This window comes from Somniosus microcephalus, chromosome 13 (genome assembly GCF_052327205.1).
Source record: "Somniosus microcephalus isolate GS21.2 chromosome 13, FLI_Smic_1.0, whole genome shotgun sequence".
Taxonomy (NCBI): domain Eukaryota; kingdom Metazoa; phylum Chordata; class Chondrichthyes; order Squaliformes; family Somniosidae; genus Somniosus; species Somniosus microcephalus.
This window is the reverse complement of record NC_140999.1, coordinates 40,284,481-40,306,608: the sequence shown is the minus strand read 5'-3', so window position 1 is coordinate 40,306,608 and position 22,128 is coordinate 40,284,481. Positions and strand designations below refer to the sequence as shown.

The 22,128-nt window shown below is 42.9% G+C and overlaps 1 protein-coding gene across 1 annotated transcript in view; it reads left to right on the top strand.

The window, feature by feature from the left end:
* Nucleotides 1-17,870, top strand: part of marchf2 (membrane-associated ring finger (C3HC4) 2) — a 46,090-nt gene extending 28,220 nt beyond the window's left edge. Inside the window, exons 3-5 of the mRNA XM_086004797.1 lie at nt 5,217-5,412; nt 6,325-6,534; nt 12,007-17,870. Of these exons, the coding sequence (XP_085860923.1) occupies nt 5,217-5,412; nt 6,325-6,534; nt 12,007-12,159 (559 nt within the window). The 3' untranslated portion in view covers nt 12,160-17,870. The remainder of the gene's footprint in view (nt 1-5,216; nt 5,413-6,324; nt 6,535-12,006) is intronic.
* Nucleotides 17,871-22,128: the final 4,258 nt, after the last annotated feature.

The following is a 22,128-nucleotide window of genomic DNA, read 5'->3' as shown; positions in this document are numbered from 1 at the left end:
CTTTTTAAAGGAACTGGACTGATACCTTGAGAAAAGAGATTAATGGTAGAGGCATGTATTACAACACTGGTTGATTTCCCCTCCCCCCCGGAACAATTAAGGAAGGAAATTTGTGCCCCTTAAAGTATAGGATTTACAGTTGATGTGAGGGGGAAGTCCCTGATAGAACAATCAGACAAGCTCTGGTTGAGTTGGGTTGATGGGCTGAATGGCCTTTTCTTCCTCTGGAGTTTCTTATCCAGTGTTGTTTTTATCAAACTATAATGAGGAGGAAAAGAGTCATTGGTGAAAGTGTGATTTTTAGTCAGAGACTAAAATTGGAATTAAATTTCTTTTGAAGATTACAACAGCTTGCATTTATATAGCACCTTTAACATCATAAAAAAGTCTCAAGGTGCTTCACAGGAGCATTATCAAACAAAATTTGACACTGAGCCACATAAAGAGCTAGCCGGACAGGTGAGGTAGGTTTTAAGGAGCGCCTTAGAGTAGAGAGGTTTAGGGAGGGAAATCCAGAGCTTTGGGCCTAGGCAGCTGAAGGCATGGCCACCCCACCAATGATGGAGCAGAGAAAATCGGGGCTGCACAGGAGACCAGAATTGGAAAAGCGCAGAGACCTCGGAGGGTTGTATGGCTGGAGGAGGTTACAGAGATAGCGAGGAGAGAGGCCATGGAGGGATTTGTAAACCAGGATGAGAATTTTAAAATCCTCAAAATAATTTACAACTAAAATAAGACTAAAGTTTGAGATAGAGATAAGACTAAAAGTGAAATTATTTCTGGCACTATAAGTACCATTGTCCGTAGTCCACAACCTTTGTAATCGATGTTTTGAAATTTGGAACAGACAAATAAAAGCTCAGTTGTCATTTCAGGCCCAGTTTACTATTTCTCAAAATTTTCTGTGGCCTTTGTTGTGCGAGCCAAAACAGCAATTGACATTTTTCAAAACACAAAGAACTTACTGGCTAGACTAGAATACAACTATAGAAAGCAAAAACTAATTTTTTTCTTTAAATTTTTCTAAGACTATAACTAAAATAAGACAAAAATTTGAAATAGAGACCAGACTAAAACTAGATTTATTATACAGTTAATTAAATAAATCTGGAATAAAAAGCTAGTATCAGTAGTGGTGAACATGAAACTATCAGATTGTCGTAAAAACCCCATCTGGTTCACTAATGTCCTTTTAGGGAAGGAAATCTGCCGTCCTTACCTGGCCTGGCCTATATGTGACTCCTGACCCACAACAATGTGGTTGACTCTTAACTACCCTCTGAAATGGCCTAGCAAGCCACTCAGTTGTGAAAAAACTGCTACGAAAAACAATAAGAATAAAACCAGATGGACCACCTGGCATCGACCTCGGCACCGGCTACGGACACGACAACGGCACACCCAGGCCAGTCGACCCTGCAAAGTCCTCCTCACCAACATCTGGGGACTTGTGCCAAAATTGGGAGAGCTGTCCTACAGACTAGTCAAGCAACAGCCTGACACAGTCATACTCACAGAATCATACCTTTCAGCCAATGTCCCAGACTTCTCCATCACCGTCCCTGGGTATGTCTTGTCCTACCGGCAGGACAGACCCACCAGGGGTGGTGGCACAGTGGTATACAGTTGGGAAGGAGTGGCCCTAGGAGTCCTCAACATTGACTCTGGACCCCATGAAGTCTCGTGTCTTCAGGTCAAGCATGGGCAAGCAAACCTCATACTGATTACCGCCCTCCCTCAGCTGAAGAATCAGTACACCTCCATGTTGAACACCACTTGCAGAGTAGCAAGGGCACAGAATGTACTCTGGGTGGGGGACTTCAATGTCCATCACCAACAGTGGCTCGGTAGCACCACTACTGACCGAGCTGGCCGAGTCCTGAAGGACATAGCTGCCAGTCTGGGCCTGCGACAGGTGGTGAGAGAACCAACACGAGGGGATAACCTACTTGACCTTATCCTCACCAATCTACCTGTTGCAGATGTATCTGTCCATGACAGCATTGGTAGCAGTGACCACCACAGTCATTGTGGAGACGAAGTCCCGTCTTCACACTGAGGACACCCTTCATCGTGTTGTGTGGCACTACCACCATGCTAAATGGGATAGATTCAGAACAGATCTAGCAGCTCAAAACTGGGCATCCATGAGGCACTGTGGGCCATCAGCACCAGCAGAATTGTATTCCACCACAATCTGAAACCTCATGGCCCAGCATATCCCTCACCCTACCATTACCATCAGGCTGGGGACCAACCCTGGTTCAATAAGGAGTGTAGAAGAGCATGCCAGGATCAACACCAGGCGTACCTAAAAATGCGGTGCCAGCCTGGGGAAGCTGCAAAACAAGACTACATGCATGCTAAACAGCGGAAGCAGCATGCTATAGACTGAGCTAAGCGACCCCACATCAACGGATCAGATCAAAGTTCTGCAGTCCTGCCACATCCAGTCGTGAATGGTGGTGGACCATTAAACAACTAACGGGAGGAGGAGGCTCAATGAATATCCCCATCCTCAATGATGGTGGAGCCCAGCACATGAGTGCAAAAGACAAAGCTGAAGCGTTTGCAATCCTCTTCAGCCAGAAGTGCTGAGTGGATGATCCATATCGGCCTCCTCCTGAGGTACCCACCACAGAAGCCAGTCTTCAGCCAATTCGATTCACTCCACGCAATATCAAGAAACAGCTGAGCGCACTGGATACAGCAAAGGCTATGGGCCCCCGACAACATCCCGGCTATCGTGCTGAAGACTTGTGCTCCAGAACTAGCCGTGCCTCTAGCCAAGCTGTTCCAGTACAGCTATAACACTGGCATCTATTCGACAATGTGGAAAACTGCCCAGGTATGTCCTGTCCACAAAAAGCAGGACAAATCCAATCCGGCCAATTACTGCCCCATCAGTCTACTCAATCATCAGCAAAGTGATAGAAGGTGTTGTCAACAGTGCTACCAAGCAGCACTTACTCACCAATAACCTGCTCACTGATGCCCAGTTTGGGTTCCACCAGGACCACTCCGCTCCAGACCTCATTACAGCCTTGGTCCAAACATGGACAAAGGAGCTGAATTTCAGAGGTGAGGTGAGAATGACTGCCCTTGACATCGAGGCAGCATTTGACCGCGTGTGGCATCAAGGAGCCCTAGTAAAACTGAAGTCAATGGGAAGCGCAGGGGGGAAATCTCTCCACTGGCTGGAGTCATACCTAACGCAAAGGAAGATGGTTGTGGTGGTTGAAGGTCAATCATCACAGCCCTAGGACATTGCTGCAGGAGTTCCTCGGGGCAGTGTCCTAGGCCCAACCATGTTCAGCTGCTTCATCAATGACCTTCCATCCATCATAAGGTCAGATGTGGGGATGTTTGCTGATGACTGCACAGAGTTCAGTGCCATTCGCAACTCCTCAGATAATGAAGCAGTCCATGCCCACATGCAGCAAGACCTGGATGACGTTCAGGCAGGTAACATTCGCACCACACAAGTGCCAGGCAATGACTATAGAGTCATAACGGCACAGAAGGAGGCCATTTGGCCCATCAAGTCCGTACTGGCTCTCTGTGGAGCAATCCAGTCAGTCCCATTCCCCCGCTCTATCCCCGTAGCCCTGCAAGTTTATTTGGCTCAAGTGTCTATCGAGTCTCCCCTTGAAAACTATCTCCAACAAGCAAGCATCTAACTACCGCCCCTTGACAGTCAATGGCATTACCATCGCCGAATTCCCCACCATCAATATCCTGGGGGCCACCATTGACCAGAAACTTAACTGGACCAGCCACATAAATACTGTGGCAACAAGAGCAGGTCAGAGGCTGGGTGTCCTGCAGCGAGTGTCTCACCTCCTGGCTCCCCAAATCCTTTCCACCATCTACAGGGCACAAGTCAGCAGTGTGATGGAATACTCTCCACTTACCTGGATGAGTGCAGTTCCAACAACACTCAAGAAGCTCGACACCATCCAAGAAAAAGCAGTCCGCTTGATTGGCACCCCATCCACCACCTTAAACATTCACTCCCTCCATCACTGGCATACCTTGGCTGCAGTGTGTACCATCTACAAGATGCACTGCAGCAACTCGCCAAGGCTTCTTCGACACCATCTCCCAAACCCGCGACCTCTTCCACCTAGAAGGACAAGGGCAGCAGGCGCATGGGAACACCACCACCTCAAGTTCTCCTCCAAGTCACACACAATCCTGACTTGGAAGCATATCGCCGTTCCTTCATCGTCGCTGGGTCAAAATCCTGGAACTCCCTCCCTAACAACACTGTGGAGTACCTTCACCACATGAATTGCAGCGGTTCAAGAAGGCGGTTCACCACCACCTTCTCAAGGGCAACTAGGGATGGGCAATAAATGCTGGCCTTGCCAGTGACGCCCACATCCCATGAATGAATTTAAAAAATGACATTTAAAACGCTGGAAACATCTCTGCTATGTTGAGTTGGGGGTTGGGGCTTCAGCTGCCTGCTCCAGACTCCTGCAAATGCATTTTGCAGCTGGCTAGTGGGAGGTGCCGAGTACTGGACAGGCACAATTTGATTTTTCCCTCCACCTCAGGGAGTTGTCATGACTTTCATTTGGCTCCAACCGACTTGATGCAACTCAGATTGGGAACTGAATGGAGCAAAGATTGAACCGTTTCATTTTCTCTCAAATTGAGCAGCTGAGCAAAATTGAATTCCTTCATAATTAATAAAAATGCAAAAGGTATTTTAGTGCTGTGAAATTTTAATTGGTAATTTAGTTTCAGTGGAACAATTTAAAGGGCTCTACATACCTGAGAGATGATCATAAGTTTTGATTTTCTTTTGACTATTTGAACATTGTCTTTTGGTGATTAAAGTATATCATTATTTTGTGCTCGGTATAAATATCTCGTACAGATGGGAGTGAAGAGGCTTTAATTTAATGGAGGGCATTAAATGTGAGTGTGAAGCTCAGGCAGTTAATAAGCCTCATCAAACCCCAAGATTAGTTTACAGCCTTGAACTTGTTCTCTGGTATTTCTTCTTTATTGCATAATCTGCTTATTGGTTAGTCATTAACTATATTGATGGTCTCACTGCTGTGGAATTCACAATCAAGTTATTTGGCTCTTTTGTGGATTACCGCATTATTAGCAGGTAGTAATGTGCAGTAGAATACAGATGCACTTCTTTTACAGTATGTAATGCAGCACGTCTTAGTAAAATGTATTTGTTTCACTTCCAGTGATGGACCAATTTGTCGGATATGTCATGAGGGCAACAACCTGGAAAGCTTGCTGTCACCTTGTGATTGCACTGGAACGCTCGGGACAGTTCACAAAACCTGCCTAGAGCGATGGCTTTCATCATCCAATACTAGCTACTGCGAACTTTGTCACACTGAGTTTGTGGTGGAACGAAGGCCTAGACCTTTGAGGGAGGTAGGTGTAGTAAAACAATCATAGGATGCATTACAGTACTAAATTTAAAGGTAACATATTTGAAAAGAAGTTCTCTTTTTTTTGCTGGTTTTGGTTCAGATTTAAATTTGCTTATGTGAATTTTATTCTTTTGCAAGATTTTATTCAGTTTTTCAGACTTTAAAGGACTAAATAAAACAAACAATCACATTTTAAGCCGGGACAATGTTTTTATATAGCACTTTCCTCACTTCTTGACTGGATCTGTAAATGCAGAGCTTTGTAGTGATGATGTAATTGATCTTGGTGGAGTTGATGAGGAAAGAGAAAGGGAGCAAAGTACAGTCTTGGGGGGTTACACCTTTTGCACTAACAATACTTCTTGAACTGGGAGGGATATTTTTTTTAAACTCTAACAGCAACTTGCATTTATATAATGCCTTTAACTTAGAAAAATGTCCCACGGTGTTTCACAGAGGCAAGAGAAAAATAGAAATTCAACCTTTTGCCTGCTCGTTATTAAGTGTCATCCTATTGCAATTGAACCATTGAACCCTCTTGAAATGCAGACCTGTAGTTATTGGGCTATGAATGCATTCAGTCCATTGGAAGTGATGCTAATTTTAAAAGAAACTGTTGACAGAAAGTAGACTACTATCAATCATCCAACTAGCAGAGTATTGCGGCGGAAGGTTTCCTCAGCACACAAAATCGTAATCTCATTCATAAAGAACAGGTTTATGGTTTTGTTGCATAGCACACAGAGGCACTTTCCCACACCCACACCCACCCTGGTTATTACCCTAGTGCTACAAACGTGGCCATTTCCTATAGTGCTTACTAAAAGCTACATAACAAGTCGACTGTGCTGTATGTGTCTGTTTAAGTTGCACACTTTGTTTAGGTAGGTAATGAGGCTGTCCTGTCTTTCAGTGGCTCAGAGATCCGGGTCCCAGGAATGAGAAGAGGACATTATTTTGTGACATGATTTGCTTTCTTTTCATCACTCCATTAGCAGCAATCTCTGGCTGGCTCTGTTTACGAGGGGCACAGGATCATCTACAATTCAACAGCCGCCTGGAGGCAGTTGGACTTATTGCACTCACTGTTGCACTTTTTACCATCTATGTCCTGTGGACACTGGTAAGTAGAAGGTAGAATTAGATGAGGTTAAACATTATTGAGTCATTCCACTGTAACTTTGTCCATTTCAACTGATTTAACCCTTAGACTCCTGGCAGGTTGAAGGAAAATTTTCTCCCTTTCCCATCTCCCTGGTGTAACGTTGTCAATGTCACTGTGTGTGAGTTGAAAACAAGCAATAATACAGTAATAATGTCACTGAGACTCCAGTTCTAGATTTATTATTTTAATAATCCTAAATTACTAAACTAGACACCTAAAACATATTTTTGTTTATATGAAAAAGTTTGTTTCCTTGTTCGCATCACCCATTTTAAAGATGGGATCAGTTGTATAAAAATTAACATTTGGATAAATTCCAAATCCAAAGACTTCAGCCATTCAAATGGCAAAGTCCTAAATGTTGACAGGGTTGAAATCAGTCTTTGAAATAGTTTTCAATGCCAAAACCTGTAGTACTGTAAACTCATGTGGCCCTTAAAGGTTTGAAATTGGTTGGAAAATTGTGTTGCTGCGATTTGTCAGTCAGCAAAATACCCATACTGGGGTTTCACTCCATCATGGCCTCTGCAGTAACCACAACTGTGATTTTATAGAATAGCAAAATACTGCAGATGCTGGAAATCTGAAATAACAACAGAAAATGCTGGAAATACTCAGCAGGCCTGGCAGCATCTGTGGAGAAAGAAACAAAGAACTTCTGATGAAGGGTCCCAGACCTGAAACGTTAACTCTGTTTCTCTCTCCACGGATGCTGCCTGGCCTGCTGAGTATTTCCAGCATTTTCTGTTGTTATTTGTGATTTTATAGAGACTGGTTTGCACCTCAATTTAAAGGGTGCTATGAACATTTGGCTCTGACTGATGTGATAGAAAAACTGAGTTATGTGCTCAAAGAAATTCAAAAATCAAGATGGCATCAAAATTATGAATCCGGGATCCACTGCAAAAAAAATAAGAGAACAGTACCAGTCAGTGAGAAATAGGTATCTAAGACAACCAGGCAATGTTGCTCCAAGCTTAACCAGCAATTTACAGAAATGAGTCTGCCCTACTTTCAATATGTTTATTTTCAAAACTTAGCTTAACCCCACACCTTCAAGCCTATTAGGGGAGTTTAATTTTAGCTTTTTCCCCAGTTTTTGTGGAGATTTATTCATTTACAGTTGCTGCAGCTTGGATTATTGGCATGTTGCCTTCTTCAGAGTTCTAACTAATGACAGTAGTCTTGCTTAAATAAGCTGTTACTGCAGAGTGTGCAGTTACTGGAACTCTTCATATCAGCTATGAATGACAAAAGATCTAACGGACCCAATTCTGTTCAGATAAACTTGGTGCATTTCCTGTGATTAATTGTTTTGGGATCTTGGCACAAACCCAAATTAAAAGCATGCAACAAAGCAACTAACATCAATCTGTTAATGTCATTCTTCCTTGCTATGAGCTCATCTATGTCCATGCACCATTTCTGAGTAAGTGTTCTGTGTGTATTATTAATACATTGTAGACAGTGGTTGGTTCTGTAAAGTATCTGCCACCATCAGATCTTTTTCAAAGATAAAATACATAATAACATAAGACGTAGGAGCAGGAGTAGGTCATTTGGCCCCTCGAGCCTGCTCCACCATTCAATAAGATCATGGCTGATCTGATCTTGGCCTCAACTCCACTTCCCTGCCCACTCCCCATAACCCTTGACTCCCTTACCTTTCAAAAATCTGTCTATCCACCTTAAATATATTCAATGACCCAGCCTCCACAACTCTCTGGGGAAGAGAATTCCAAAGATTCACGACCCTCTGAGAGAAGAAATTCCTCCTCTTCCAATTTAAAAGAGTGCCCCCTTATTCTGAAATTCTGCCCCCTAGTTCTAGAATCCCCCACGAGGGGAAATATCCTCTCTGCATCTACCCTGTCGAGCCCCTTCAGAATCTTGTATGTTTCAATAAGATCACCTCTCATTCTTCTAAACTCCAATGAGTATAGGCCCAACCTGCTCAACCTTTCTTCATAAGACAACCCCTTCATCTCCAGAATCAACCTTGTGAACCTTCTCTGAACTGCCTCCAATGCAAGTATATCCTTCCTTAAATAAGGAGACCAAAACTGTACATAGTACTCCAGGTGTGGTCTCGCCAACGCCCTGTACAGTTGTAACAGGACTTCCCTACTTTTATACTCCATTCCCTTTGCAATAAAGACCAACATTCCATTTGCCTTCCTAATTACTTGCCGTACCTGCATGCTAACTTTTTGTGATTCATGTACAAGGACCCCCAGATCCCTCTGTACCTCAGCATTTTGTAATCTCTCCCCATTTAAATAATTGAATTTTTTATGTTTCCTACCCTCTCATTTTCCCACATTAAACTCCATCTGCCAGATTTTTGCCCATTCACTTAACCTATCTATATCCCTTTGGAGATTCTTTGCGTCCTCCACACAATTTGCTTTCCCACCTATCTTTGTATAATCAGCAAATTTGGCTACATTACACTCCGTCCCTTCATCCAAGTCATTAATATAGATTGTAAATAGTTGAGGCCCCAGCACTGATCCCTGCGGCACCCCACTAGTTACAGTTTGCCAACCTGAAAATGACACATTTATCCCGACTCTCTGTTTTCTGTTAGTTAGCCAATCCTCTATCCATGCTAATATATTACCCCCAATCCCGTGAGCTCTTATCTTGTGTAGTAACCTTTTATGTGGCACCTTATCGAATGCCTTCTGGAAATCCAAATACACAACATCTACTGGTTCCCCTTTATCCACCCTGCTCATTACATCCTCAAAGAATTCCAGCAAATTTGTCAAACATGATTTCATAAAATCATGCTGACTCTGCTTGACTATATTATGATTTTCTAAATGTCCTGCTACCACTTCCTTAATGATGGACTCCAGCATTTTCCCAATGACCGATGTTAGGCTAATTGGTCTATAGTTGCCTGCTTTCTGTCTCCCTCCTTTCTTAAATAGGGGCGTTACATTTGCGGTTTTCCAGTCCGCTGGGACATCTCCAGAATTCAGGGAATTTTGGTAGATTACAACCAATGCATCCACTATTACTGCAGTCACCTCTTTTAAGACTCTAGGATGTAGGCCATCGGGTCCAGGGGACTTGTCCACCTTTAGTCCCATTCGTTTGCCGAGTACTTTCTAGTGCAAGTGATTATTTTAAGATCCCCCCCCACCCCAATAGCCCTTTGATTATCCATTATTGGGATGCTTTTAGTGTCTTCTACCGTGAAGACCGATACAAAATATTTGTTCAAAGTCTCTGCCAATTCCCTGTTTCCCATTATTAATTCCCCAGACTCATCCTCTAGGGGATCAACGTTTACTTTAGCTACTCTCTTCCTTTTTATATACCTGTCGAAGCTCTTGCTGTCTGTTTTTACATTTCTTGCTAGCTTACTCTCATAAGCTAGCTTCTCTCTCTTTATCATTTTTTTAGTCATCCTTTGCTGGTTTTTAAAAATTTCCCAATCCTGTGGCCTTTCACAACATTGTATGCTTTTGTTTTCAATTTGATACCATCCTTCACTTCCTTAGTTAGCCATGGATGGTTCATCCTTCTCTTAGGGTCTTTCTTTCTCACTGTAATATATCTTTGCTGAGAGTTATGAAATATCTCCTTAAATGTTTGCCACTGCTTTTCTATAGTCTTACCCTGTAATATATTTTCCCAGTCCAATTTAACCAAGTCTGCCTTCATACCTTTGTAATTACCTTTGTTTAAGTTCAGGACACTAGTTTGAGACCTAGCTTTCTCACCCTCAAACTGAATTTGAAGTTCTACCATGCTATGATCACTCTTCCCAAGAGGATCCTTCACTTTGAGATCATTAATTAATCCAGCCTCGTTGCACATTACCAGATCTAAAATAGTCTTCTCCCTGGTTGGTTCCACAACATATTGTTCCAAGAAACCATCCCGTATTTGTCCAACCAATATGAAGATTAAAATCTCCCATGATTATAGTTGTACCTTTCTTACAAGCCTCTATTATTTCTTGATTTATACTCTGTCCTACAGTGTGGCTACTGTTTGGAGGCCTGTAGACCACTCCCACCAGTGGCTTCTTACCCTTATTATTTCTTATCTCCACCCATACTGATTCTACGTCTTGATCTTCTAGGCCAATATAATTTCTCATTACTGCACTGATTTCATCCCTTTATTCCTATAATAATACAGGTGAAACAAAAGGAAGACTAGTTTTTTTGACCTAATGAGCAGCATAAAACTGGTAGAAATGGGGGCTGACTAATCTTGGAGCACTTGTGGTGAAACACTTTGTTACACACCATTACTTTAAATAAAAATGGCAGTATTTTTATTATAAATCTTTTACAGCAACATATCATTTAAATTGCTGGTAGTGTTAATATTATTTCTCCAGATCTTTCTCCAAGGCTGGCGACTTATCCTTTATGATATGTGAGAGTTTTTTGTTTTCCTCTTCCTCTACCCTAAGGTTGTTGATCCATTCCTTTACTCGGCAGGCATTTTATCAATACCACTTCAGGACTGACACCCAGGAATTGTGAGAGTGGCCTAAAGTGATTGTTGTTTGTTATTTCTCCCTGTAGAGAAGTGGGTAGCCCCAGCAAGCTGCTGCTTGACACCAGTGTGGCTTGCAGCAGAAGCTGTATGTGGAATTGCCCCTCTGGTATAGTGTGTTGACACAAGAATTCAATCACTAAACTGCCACTTGCACTTTATTTGGAGTTGTTGCCTGCCCTTCTGTAAACCTGCAAATGCGAAACCAGTATTTAGGTGGCATTCGGTTTGTGAAATTACTTGTATTGAGCATGGGATGCATGTAGTCCCAGTGTCCAATAACTTGATCCCAAAACCCAATGAAGATATATTTGAAGAAAAATGTTCATCATGAACAGGTCCCACTTCAGTAAGTGATTTGGAAGGTGGAAAGTAAACTGGCTAGTAACTTATAAAGGAAAATTCAGACTATTGAATTATTGCATAAGAACATAAGAAATAGGAGCAGGAGTAGGCCATTCTGCTCTTCAAGCCTGCTCCATCATTCAATAAGATCGGCTCTGTGGATACTTGCTCTGCCTTAACGTGCTTTTGAACCTAAAATAGAGCAGGAAAGTCCATGGTTCGAACCCTGGTCTGGGCTAAATGTGACTAATTACCACCAGATTTGTCTAAATGGTGCTGCAATAGGCCACTGTGTCCCTGTGCCAGGGAGGAGAGAAAGTTTGGCTGGGATTCCTGCTTATGATATTCTTTGACCAGTGCCCAGTGAGGATAGAGTTGGGTTTGTTTCTGATGCCCCAAGCAGTAAAATACCCTACCAACATGCTTTCCAAACTGATGTGGAGTTCTACTCCAGAATGGCACCCCCTCCCCAGCAAAGTCAGGGTATGGGAGAGGGTGGAATTAGAAGGGAGAAATCCATTACTTGTAAAAGTAACACATGCTGATTTTTGCCCGAAGGTTTCATTCCGCTATCACTGCCAGCTCTACTCAGAATGGCGAAGGACCAACCAAAAGGTCCGATTGATGGCTGCAGACCATAAGAATGCCACTCAGCATTCTCTCTTCTCATCAAAGCTAATGAGGAAAGAGTCCAGTGAAACGATTGTGTGAATTTATCGACAAAGAACTATAAAGAAATGAAAATTCATATAATTCACACTTGCCCCTGAAATGTGCTATGTAACTCCAGCCAGCATCGACACAACAACAGCAAGTCGTTTACTTTAGTGGAATATGCGCAAGAAACAAACTTCATTTGCAACATTCTCAGGAGCCAATATATATATGCAGCCAGCGTCTAAATACAATCCTAATAAACAGTGGGATTGTAAACTTCATATTATCTCTACTCAATTAGACAGTGGTTATTGTCTCATTGTAAGGTTGAAGTTTATGGAATGGAAACATGGAGTTTGACATTTGACAATCATTTGTGCTATCCTGTGCAAAATAACAGGGCAAAGAACACAAGGATGAGATGTGTGTGTAATCTTAACCTACTTTATTATGAACTAGAGGCAGCAACTAGTCTTGAACAAAAAGTGTACCCTCTGCATTGCACAGTAACCAGTTATTGGGTCGGTTAGCACTAATTATGTAACGACCTGCAGACCCGTCTACTTTTTTTGCTGAATATTGTTTTTAAATGGAGAAGTGACAGAGCAGAGATCCGAGCCCTGTTGGAATTCAGAAAGTTTAAATGTAAACCCAAAGGTTTGAATTATATCCTTTTGAATTTCTATAGAAGATGCAATGGAAAGTGTTCCCCTGACCTGTGTACCGTATCTAACACTGGTCCTGTGCATCACTGATTTGCAACAACCTGATGTCACAAACGTGACATATAACAACACTCTAATGTTAATGATATGGTGATGATTTTTGGACAGTTTTTTCCTGGCTTTAATAAATAACACTCTTGGGCACCAAATACTTTGCATGTTTTTAAAAATCACATTTTTGTGATGCAGTTAGCAACACTGCAGTCAGCTTCCTGTACTCATGGCCACAGTGCATAGTAGGAGAGCTTGTGAACTTCACTAAATGAGATAACCTCTGAGATCAAATTTGTAATATTCAAACAGAATAACGTTGTCCAAGTAAGGTTAGAGAAAGTAAAAATATTCAAGTGCAGAATTGGAGCCATAGTAATCATTAATCTTTTGAAATCTATATAGAGCTCGAGAGGGAAGGAAAGTCTGGGAGAGGGTTATTCAAAGCACTCTTTATTTTTCAGTGCAAAAGATTTGACAAAATTTGGTTTAAATACCAAATCAGATACTGAAAAGTCTTATTTGGTTTTCAGTATAAAATGGGTTGGGGGGATTAATAAATGTTTCTTCCTCAAACTTGCCTTTCCTTTTATAGGTTAACTGCAGGAGCTCATAGGATTTTTTGCTTTCCTGTATGTTGGAACAGGGGTGTATTTGTGTCCCCTGCCCCTCTCCCTATGGCCATCTGTAAACTTTCATGAGTAAAACAGCAAAAAAATACTATACAGTTTATGAAAAATGTTTACAGCGGGCTTATTGTATTAAAACTCGCTTTTCAATGTGTTTACCACCATTATTATTCAGAATGTTTAGTGTGTTTTTTTATTGCAGAGTGCTTGATGCGCATTTTAAGGGTTTTGTGCAATTCCAAAATGATGTAAAGTTTGGGGAAACTAAAAAATGTTTAAATTTTGTTTACTTAAATAATTCTCCTTTTTGATCATTGATCTCTAAATTGAAATTGATGGTGACAAATCAGGGAACACTGATTTGTGTTGGTACAGCTCCTGAAAACTCTACGGCTCTCATTTACCATCACTTCATGTTTTGCCCTCTATTTGTGAATAACCTGTATTTATTTTATAGCAAATCACCAACTATGATCAGAAACATTGAACAATAGAAATGTAAGCTAACATTCAGTCCAACATGGAAACATCACCATCATAAAACATGATATAAATGTTCCAGTGAGCCCCTATTATATGCCCTCATCCCACTTTCTAATTATCCCTGCAAAAAGAAAGGAAAACATGGGTGCTCTCCATCCCAGGATGGAGTTCATTGTCAAAGAAAATAGAACACTAAGTTTATGTGTTCATGATTCTACCAGGTTAAAGCACTCGCACAAGGAAGAAAGAAATCCTGAGATAAAAAGAAAAACTATCAATGCTGGAAATCTGAAACAAAATACAGAAAATGTTGAAAGTACACTTTGTTTTTATTCGGTTTCCAGCATTCTGGATTTTTTAATCTTTTTAATGTAGTAACGTCAAAACTTAACTAAAACAAAAGCAAAGGATTATTTTAAACCAGCTTGGCAAGTGATGATTAGTGGGTGTGCCTTCATTTGTGTTTACAACCAGTTTACGTTGGAGTGGTTGGGGTAGATTTTCATAAAGCTGTCGGGAAGGAGGCGGGACTACAACTTTCGGGTTTTAGTCCCGCCTACATCGACGTTCGGCCAATCCACGTGATTTTCCCTTGATTGACCTTGTTAAGCCCGCTCAGCGGGCTCAGCAGGCCAATTAAGGGCCACCCGGCAATAGGTGACATCACAGACTGAAATTTCATCTGTCAAGAGGTCTTGGCAGATGAAATATCAGTGTTTCACAGCTGTGTGAAGCTGTCAAACACTGACGGTCTGACTTCTAACCTGAGTCCTTCTAAGGAGACTCAGTTAGAACTGTCACCGGCAATGAAAGCTGAAGGCTGTCACTTTTGACAGATCGCAGCCATTCAGCTTTCAGTGCCGGCTGAATGATGGACTCCCGAAACACAGAGGAAGGAAGGCTGTAAAGGTAAGTACAGGTAATTTAAACTTCTTTAGACACACCAAACACACTTACCTTTGCACTCACTCACCCATCACTCACCTGAACACCGACATCGCGACCCCCTCCAAATCCTTCAACCCGACGGCCCGCCTGCTCCAACCTGGCGTGGTTTGGAGCCGTCGGGAATCCCACACGACACCCCTCAAAATAGGGATTAGGCTAAAAACTGCCTGTTAACTACCTGTTAACAGGCAGTTAATTGGCACTAATCCCTTCCCGCCTCGGGTCGGCGGGTCCCAGTGCGGGGCGGGTACCCGCCTCCCCTGAAACTTACGTGGAGGCGGGTTTTGGGCGGGATGGTGGCGGGACCCCCGATTTCGGGATTTCCCCCCCCCAACACGCCTGCAACCCCGCCTGACGGCTCCAGGAAAATCGACCCCATTGTGTGAGCTTACTGTAAAAAAAAAAAAATCTTGTTCTTCAATTTTGAACTTTTGATTGGAAATGCTGCAGATTGATAACCATGCACTCCCAAATACATTTATTATTTGCTTAAGAAAATTTGGTTAATAAAATTAACACCAATATGTTAACTGGTTTGACAACTAAAAGAAAAAAATATAGCGCCTTATCACATTCTCAGGACACCCCAAAGCACTTCACAGCCAATGGATTACTTTTGCAGTGCAGTGATTTATTATTCTAGTAGGCAAACTGGCAGACAATTTTTGCTCAGCTAGGTGCCACAAACAGCAATGCGATGAATGAGCACTTAAACTATTTTGGTTGTAGTTGAAGGGGGAATGTTGGTTAGTAGACTGGGAGACCTGCCTGTTCCTCTTTGAATAATGCTGTGGGATCTTTTATGTCCATCTGAACAGGTGGACAGAGCCCCGGTTTACCGTCTCATCCAAACAACAGCACCTTTGACAATGCAGCACTCTCAGTACTGCACCTGAACTATCAGACTCAATTATGTGTTCAAGTCCTGGCCGGGGCCCGGGGGGGGGGAGCTTGAGCCCATAAACTTCTGACTTGGAGATGAGTGCTACCAACTGAGCCAAACTGACATTTAAGGGAATTTTGGAAACTTTTGCTTTTGTTTTCCTAAACTAATCCTTTTAAGTACAACTTATTCTGGTACTTGAATAAAATCAAAACATTTTCACTACATTTTCAACTTTGGATAAAATGCCCCATTGTTTTGTGATTTGGTGCATGAACTGTTACGATCCTCAAAGTTTTAAATCTGGGTACAAACTTGCTCTGTTTATTGAGAAACCGACTGTGCAATATATGGGGATGTGCAGCAGCCTTTCCTTTGGTCAGGTACAGGAATCCCAGAAATGTAATCTGTTAATGGTTTTTGAACTTTCCACTTTTGAAAAGCTGCTTTGTTTTTTATTCCATTGCCTGACGGCTCAGAGAATCTTGCTGACTTGGGTAACGTGCGTATGTCATCGTCAGAACTCCGCCTAGACGAGCAGCTGCCTGTGGGGTTTAGATATAAAACTGTATAAAGAATGTCGGTTTGTTTTCATTTCCTCTTTTTGCTTGATGTGTTTGCTGACTGTCTTTAGAACCTGCCATCTCCAGCCTTAATTTGCTTACTTTAACCCCTTTTCTCCCAGTAACTGCAACATGCTGGTTGAACAGGTTTTGTTCTATAGATTTTTCTTGTTTTGGTAGTTTTTATTAATGTGTATAAAATTACATCTGTATGTGCTATAGATGCAAAATTTATTTTTGTTTAATGCATAAACAAAATGGTACAAAGCAAAATATAGGTTGGTGTCCTTGTTAAATCGTTTAATTCATAACACAATCACATTGTTGTTGACCGGGTTAAAAGTGGAACTGGATAGGAATTTTGTTTGTTGAAGTTGCAGTCTCTCATTTTCATTTTATCTAACAACTTTTAAAAGTGCAGTGGATAAGCTGGTCTGAGTCTTTATACCTGGTTGAAAGTGAGGTTAGCAGAAACACAAGAAATGGTTTATGGGGCGTGGAAATGATGAATGATTTCCTGCTCACTGGTGCTGGGATGGTAGCAGTAGTAATAAGCATTTAGTGATCCTGTGGTAGGAAGGGGGAATTCAGTTTAGGTTCCCGCTCCTGATTACTGTCTACTGACCCCTGCTGATAAGTGCACGTATGTGGCTATCTGATGTGAAAATCATGGGGCTGGGCTCTGATGCACGCTGCAATAAAATAACCTCTTAATGGTTGCTGTCAACGTTCACTGATTTGTATCTCCAATACAAAGTTTTCAGCCTGAGAATTAATAGTGGAAAATTTCCCTCTTCTGTAAATCTTCTCTCTGCTTGGACATGTACCAAAATGGTGCCTGAAATTCATGATTTGGGTGGACTTTTGTTTTAAGTTCCATTGTATGAGGAACGAGACTGTGGCAATAGGAGGATAAGATGGCTGTAAATCCTCCCTAAACCTCAAGTGTTTGAAGATGACACTCTAAAATGACTTGATCAGAATGCAGCTCTTTTTCTGTATTGATTTAAGTGTTAGTTCAAGCTGAAGCTTTGTCCTGGTTGAGTAAATTCCAGTTAAGGATAGAAACTGTTCAGTAGTTGTTTCTGCCTCTTCGGAGAACTCCAAAAACCATATTTTAAGAACCCACTCACTTGTACAGTTGGGCTTTTAATGGTGATTCTTCCATTTATTTCAAGATAGATGTTTGGTTTCAAATGTGTTTTTGCGAAGATTGTACCAAGCTCTTTGCTGAAAAGATTTTGCATGAAATAAAGCGAAGTCTTGGACACCTCATCAGGTGTCGAGTAAGTTCTTGTGGTTTTGTCCCAGCAGTAGTTAATTGTTACTTACATTGTTAATGTCATTACTCTTTGAATGTATAATATTTTAACTATCTGGTTTGCAGTTGCTATAAATTGTAAATATATATCCAGTCATTGTACTCTGCCTACCACCATTATTATAATGCCTTTGGCTGATTGTCTTAATTCCATTTTGTAAATAAGATACTTGTACTCGCAATTCAATTTAGTACCTTGAATAAACCTTATCCAAAGTCAAATCTGCCTGATGGTCTTTCATGTTATAACCATCTGATGTTTTTATACATTAAGCTGTATGCTACAGAAGTGTAAATTTTACCTCCGTTTGCACCCAGATTAAACAAAGTGGTTAAAAATTTACTTGATTATCACTTGTGCATATTTCCACAATTTAAGACTGAGTATCGGAATTTCATTTTTAAATCTGCACTAAATATACATTAAGTATGGATCTTGATGTGCAACTGAGCCCTATAGACCAAGAAGATGCAGGTTTGATCCCAGTCTTGGGATCAGTGTTTGAGTTGCCAGCTGGAACAACAGTTGGAGTGCTGGGTGCTCCAGTGAGGTGAAAAAATTGGAATTGGGTAAGACTCGTGCTCCTGATTGTTCAGTGACTCCAGCTGGAGAATGCACATGTGGCTGACTGGTAAGGACAGGATTGGCTTTGGCTGTGATTTCCCCCGAACACTTGCTCTTCGTCTTCAGGCATATATGTAAAGATTGCCCATTTGAGCGAGCTGCAAGAGAGCAGCCGGTGTATGTGGAACTATCCCCCAGCACAAGTCCATGCCTGGTGGGGGGGTATACCATTGAACCATACCTCGGGTCAATGCCTGCAGGTTGGGTGTGGGGGAAGAGAAATTGTATTGATCCTAACTAGCGTAAATGGAGTGGTTTTATTTAATAAAAATGTATAACTTGCTATTTGTTCCTCTTTTACAACTCAACCTATTGAGTAATACAGAAGCGCTTTAACTATTACATGATGTAACAAGGATACCAGGAATGAAGAAGTTTTACGACATCACAATATCGGATTGAAGTGCAAAGAGCTTATGCTGCCATGTTACTGTATTAGCTTCTGGAGCACTGAAGCAGTTACTCCTCTCTAATGCAAGAAGTCAAACATCCATTTCAAATCCTAGTTATAAAAGGAACATAAACATCTTAAAATCTTGCCAAAGCAAAAAAGCTAGGGGGAAGATGAGAATCTTGTTTACTCACAGTATACTAATGAAAAAAAATATTTTCTGCAATGTTTCGTTTTTGGTGTGCTGCCCCGATCCTAACTTGCACCCATCACCACTGTTCTCGCTGACTTACCTTGACTCCTGGTCCATCAATGCCTCGATTTTTAAAATTCTCATCCTTGTGTTCAAATCCCTCTATGGCCTTGGCCTTCCCTATCTCTGTAACCTCCTCCTGCCCTGCAATTCCTGAGAATTCTGTGTTCCTTCAATTCTGGTCGCTTGTGCATCCCTGACCTCCTTTGTCCCGATATTGGCAGATGTGCCTTCAGCTGCCTAGGCCCCAAGCTCTGGAATACCCTCCCTAAACTTCTCTCCTCCTTCAAGACACTCCTTTTAAAATCTACTTCTGACCAAACTTTTGGGCACCTATCCTAATATCTCCTCCTTTGGCTCAGTGTTTTTAACTTTGCTCTTGTGAAGCGCCTTGGAATGTTTCACTATGTTAAAGGCTCTATATAAATGCAAATTGTTGTTGACATCGTCTTTCAGAAGCTAGGATAATAGATTGCTGGGAGGGAGTTGATATTATCTAGAGTGAGGGGGGTGGAATTGGCACAGCCCATGTACTATACTGCATACCCAGCACCTGCTACTGGATCTGAGCCCATCACTTCTATTTCCCCTTTTTCTTATTTTCTCTTTACTCCTCCTAGGCCCCCCTCTCCTATTGTCGTGCCTCCTTTCACTTTTCCCCTCTTGGGTACTCTGCCCTCTCCAATCCCCACCCTAACCCTTCAGCACTCCTCAACTTTCCTACTCTCCTGCTGCTGTCCCAGACTTGACTCCCTCTTAGATAAGCCTACAGCTTCCCTCTGTGCATCTCTTGGAATCCTCCGAGCAGCAACCCCAACTGCCCCATCCTACTCGTTCACTAACCTTCCCACCCAGTACACACTCTGGGGGAGCTAATCTTGCCAACCTCCTTCCTGTCCCATTCACCCCTCCCAGCGCTGAACCTGTGGGCTCTGCCAGCAGATCAGCTATCACAGCCCCTCTCCGCACCTCCCTCCAGAATGTTCATTCACTTGTGAACAAGGCCCTTGCCATCCATGAGCTTCTTGCAGATGATTGCACTGACATCATGGCCTTGACGGAAACCTGGCTGAGGTGTAATGATGCCTTCCCCTTAATGATGCTTCCCCGCCTGGCTATACTTTCCACCATTTGCCCCGCCTAAACCACTACAGTGCGGTGTAGCCCTTATCACCAAATCACAACTTGGTCTGTCCTCTTACTCCTTTGGCATCGACTCCTCTCAGCATCTCCCCTTGTTCCACCTCTCTTGCCCCTCATTTAAAATCCTCGTTCTCTACTGACCACCCAAGTATGAAGCTAAGTTTCTCAGAGATATCTTCACTGCTTTCCACCCTCGGCCTCGGCGCTGAGTGACTTCTCATCCTTGGTGATTTCAACCTCCATTTCAACTCATCATGCTCTCCTCAGAGTTTACTGCCCTCCTATCCTCCCTAAATCTCTCCCTCCATCTTAACTACAGACTGTCTTCTTAAACCCCTCTCCCCTGCCTCCTCCACCCTCATCCTTGTTTTCAAATCCCTCCATGGCCTCACCCCTTCCTATCTCTCTAGCCTCCTCCAGCCCTAGAAGCCTTCTAGATCTCTGCGCTCCTCCAATTCTAGCCTGTTGCCTTTTTAATCGCTAAACCTCTCTTTCCTCCTTTAAGATGCTCCTTAAAACCTACCTCTTTGTCCAAGCTTTTGGTCATCTGTTCTAATATCTCATGTGGCTCGGTGACAAATTTTGTTTGATAACGCTCCTGTGCAGCGCCTTGTGACGTCTGACTACGTTAAAGGCGCTACATAAATGCCAGTAGTTGTTTATAGAAATGCCAGAAGTTGCTATTGTAAATTCAGCTCTAGCATTACGGATAAATCTCCTTTCTTTCCAAAAATGTTTTCTTGCCAAATTAGAGAATCTTACGGTTGATCTAATTCAGACACATCAAACTCTAGGTTTTAAAATACCAGGCATCGTGGCATTTGCTTGCTTGTTGCTGACATTTTATCATCTCGTCCACATCTGATGATATTACTGCTTGTAATAATTTCTAGGCATCTCTCTATCCCTTCCTCTTTTTTTTCTCTGTGTGGGGCCGATACTCCAGTATTAAAATTATTTTTTGTTAGCTAGGACATAGGGCACAGTGAATATACAGCCTCACTAATTAACAGACCATTAATTAGCTGGACCTAATTTTACTGATGGTGATCTTATTTGGTTTTAAATGGGTGAAATTCACTAACAAAGGAAAATAAGAGACCTGGGCCTAGAAATTCAGTATAGCCACGTTTGGGGCGCTACAGCATAGCGTTCGCTAACTTTTGCGCCCGGCGCAACTTAGCGCCACCTTCGCCGATATTCAGTTGCATCGCCCCAAGAGGTTGCTGCTGCGCTAAAGCAGGCGATGCACGACTATCATTAGGCGCTAAGCCGGCGATCCGGGGCGCAAACACCGAAGGCGGGCGCAGGTGCGGCGAGTTGCTCAGTGAGGGCAGACAGTTAGGCGCCGGTCAGCACTTAAAGGGGGAGGGTGGAATTGCTTGGCTGCCACGCCCTGCACACTGCAGCCTTAAGGCAAGGCCTGAACACTGCTTCTGGAACCGCTCCACGCCCAGGAGAATGGAGAAGGCCAGGGAGAGAGCGCAGCGCTTCGGCGAGGGTGACCTGAGGCTGCTGGTTGGCGCAGTGGACCGCAGGCGCCATATCCTCTTCCCTGAGGGTGGCAGGAGGCCGCTGCCCGCCGAATATCGGAAAGCATAGAGGGATGTGGCAAACCGGGTCACGTCCAACAGTGTGGTTGGCAGGACACCAACCCAGTGCCGGAAAAAATTCAATGACCTCACTCGGGTTGTCAGGGTGAGTACCCTTTCCAGTATCCTCCTCATCCCTGCATGTGCACCTCACTTTATGGCCAAACAGGTCTGAAAGCCCTAATGGCCAGTCCTCATCCAGCAGCTATGGGACTGTCATGAAAAGCACTTGCGCAATCGGGACTTTAGACACTGTCAGGGCTATTCGACCATGGGAGGCAGTGCGGGCAAGATCAGGGCTTGACACTGTCAGGGCTAATCGAACATGGGAGGCACTGCAGGCAAGATCAGGGCTTGACACTGTACTTAGAGGCGGTCCTTTCTCTTGCAGGCCAAGCTGGCACATAACAGAAGACAGCAGCGACAGACCGGGGGAGGCCGTCCTGACCTGAAACAGCTGAGCGACCCCGAGCAGC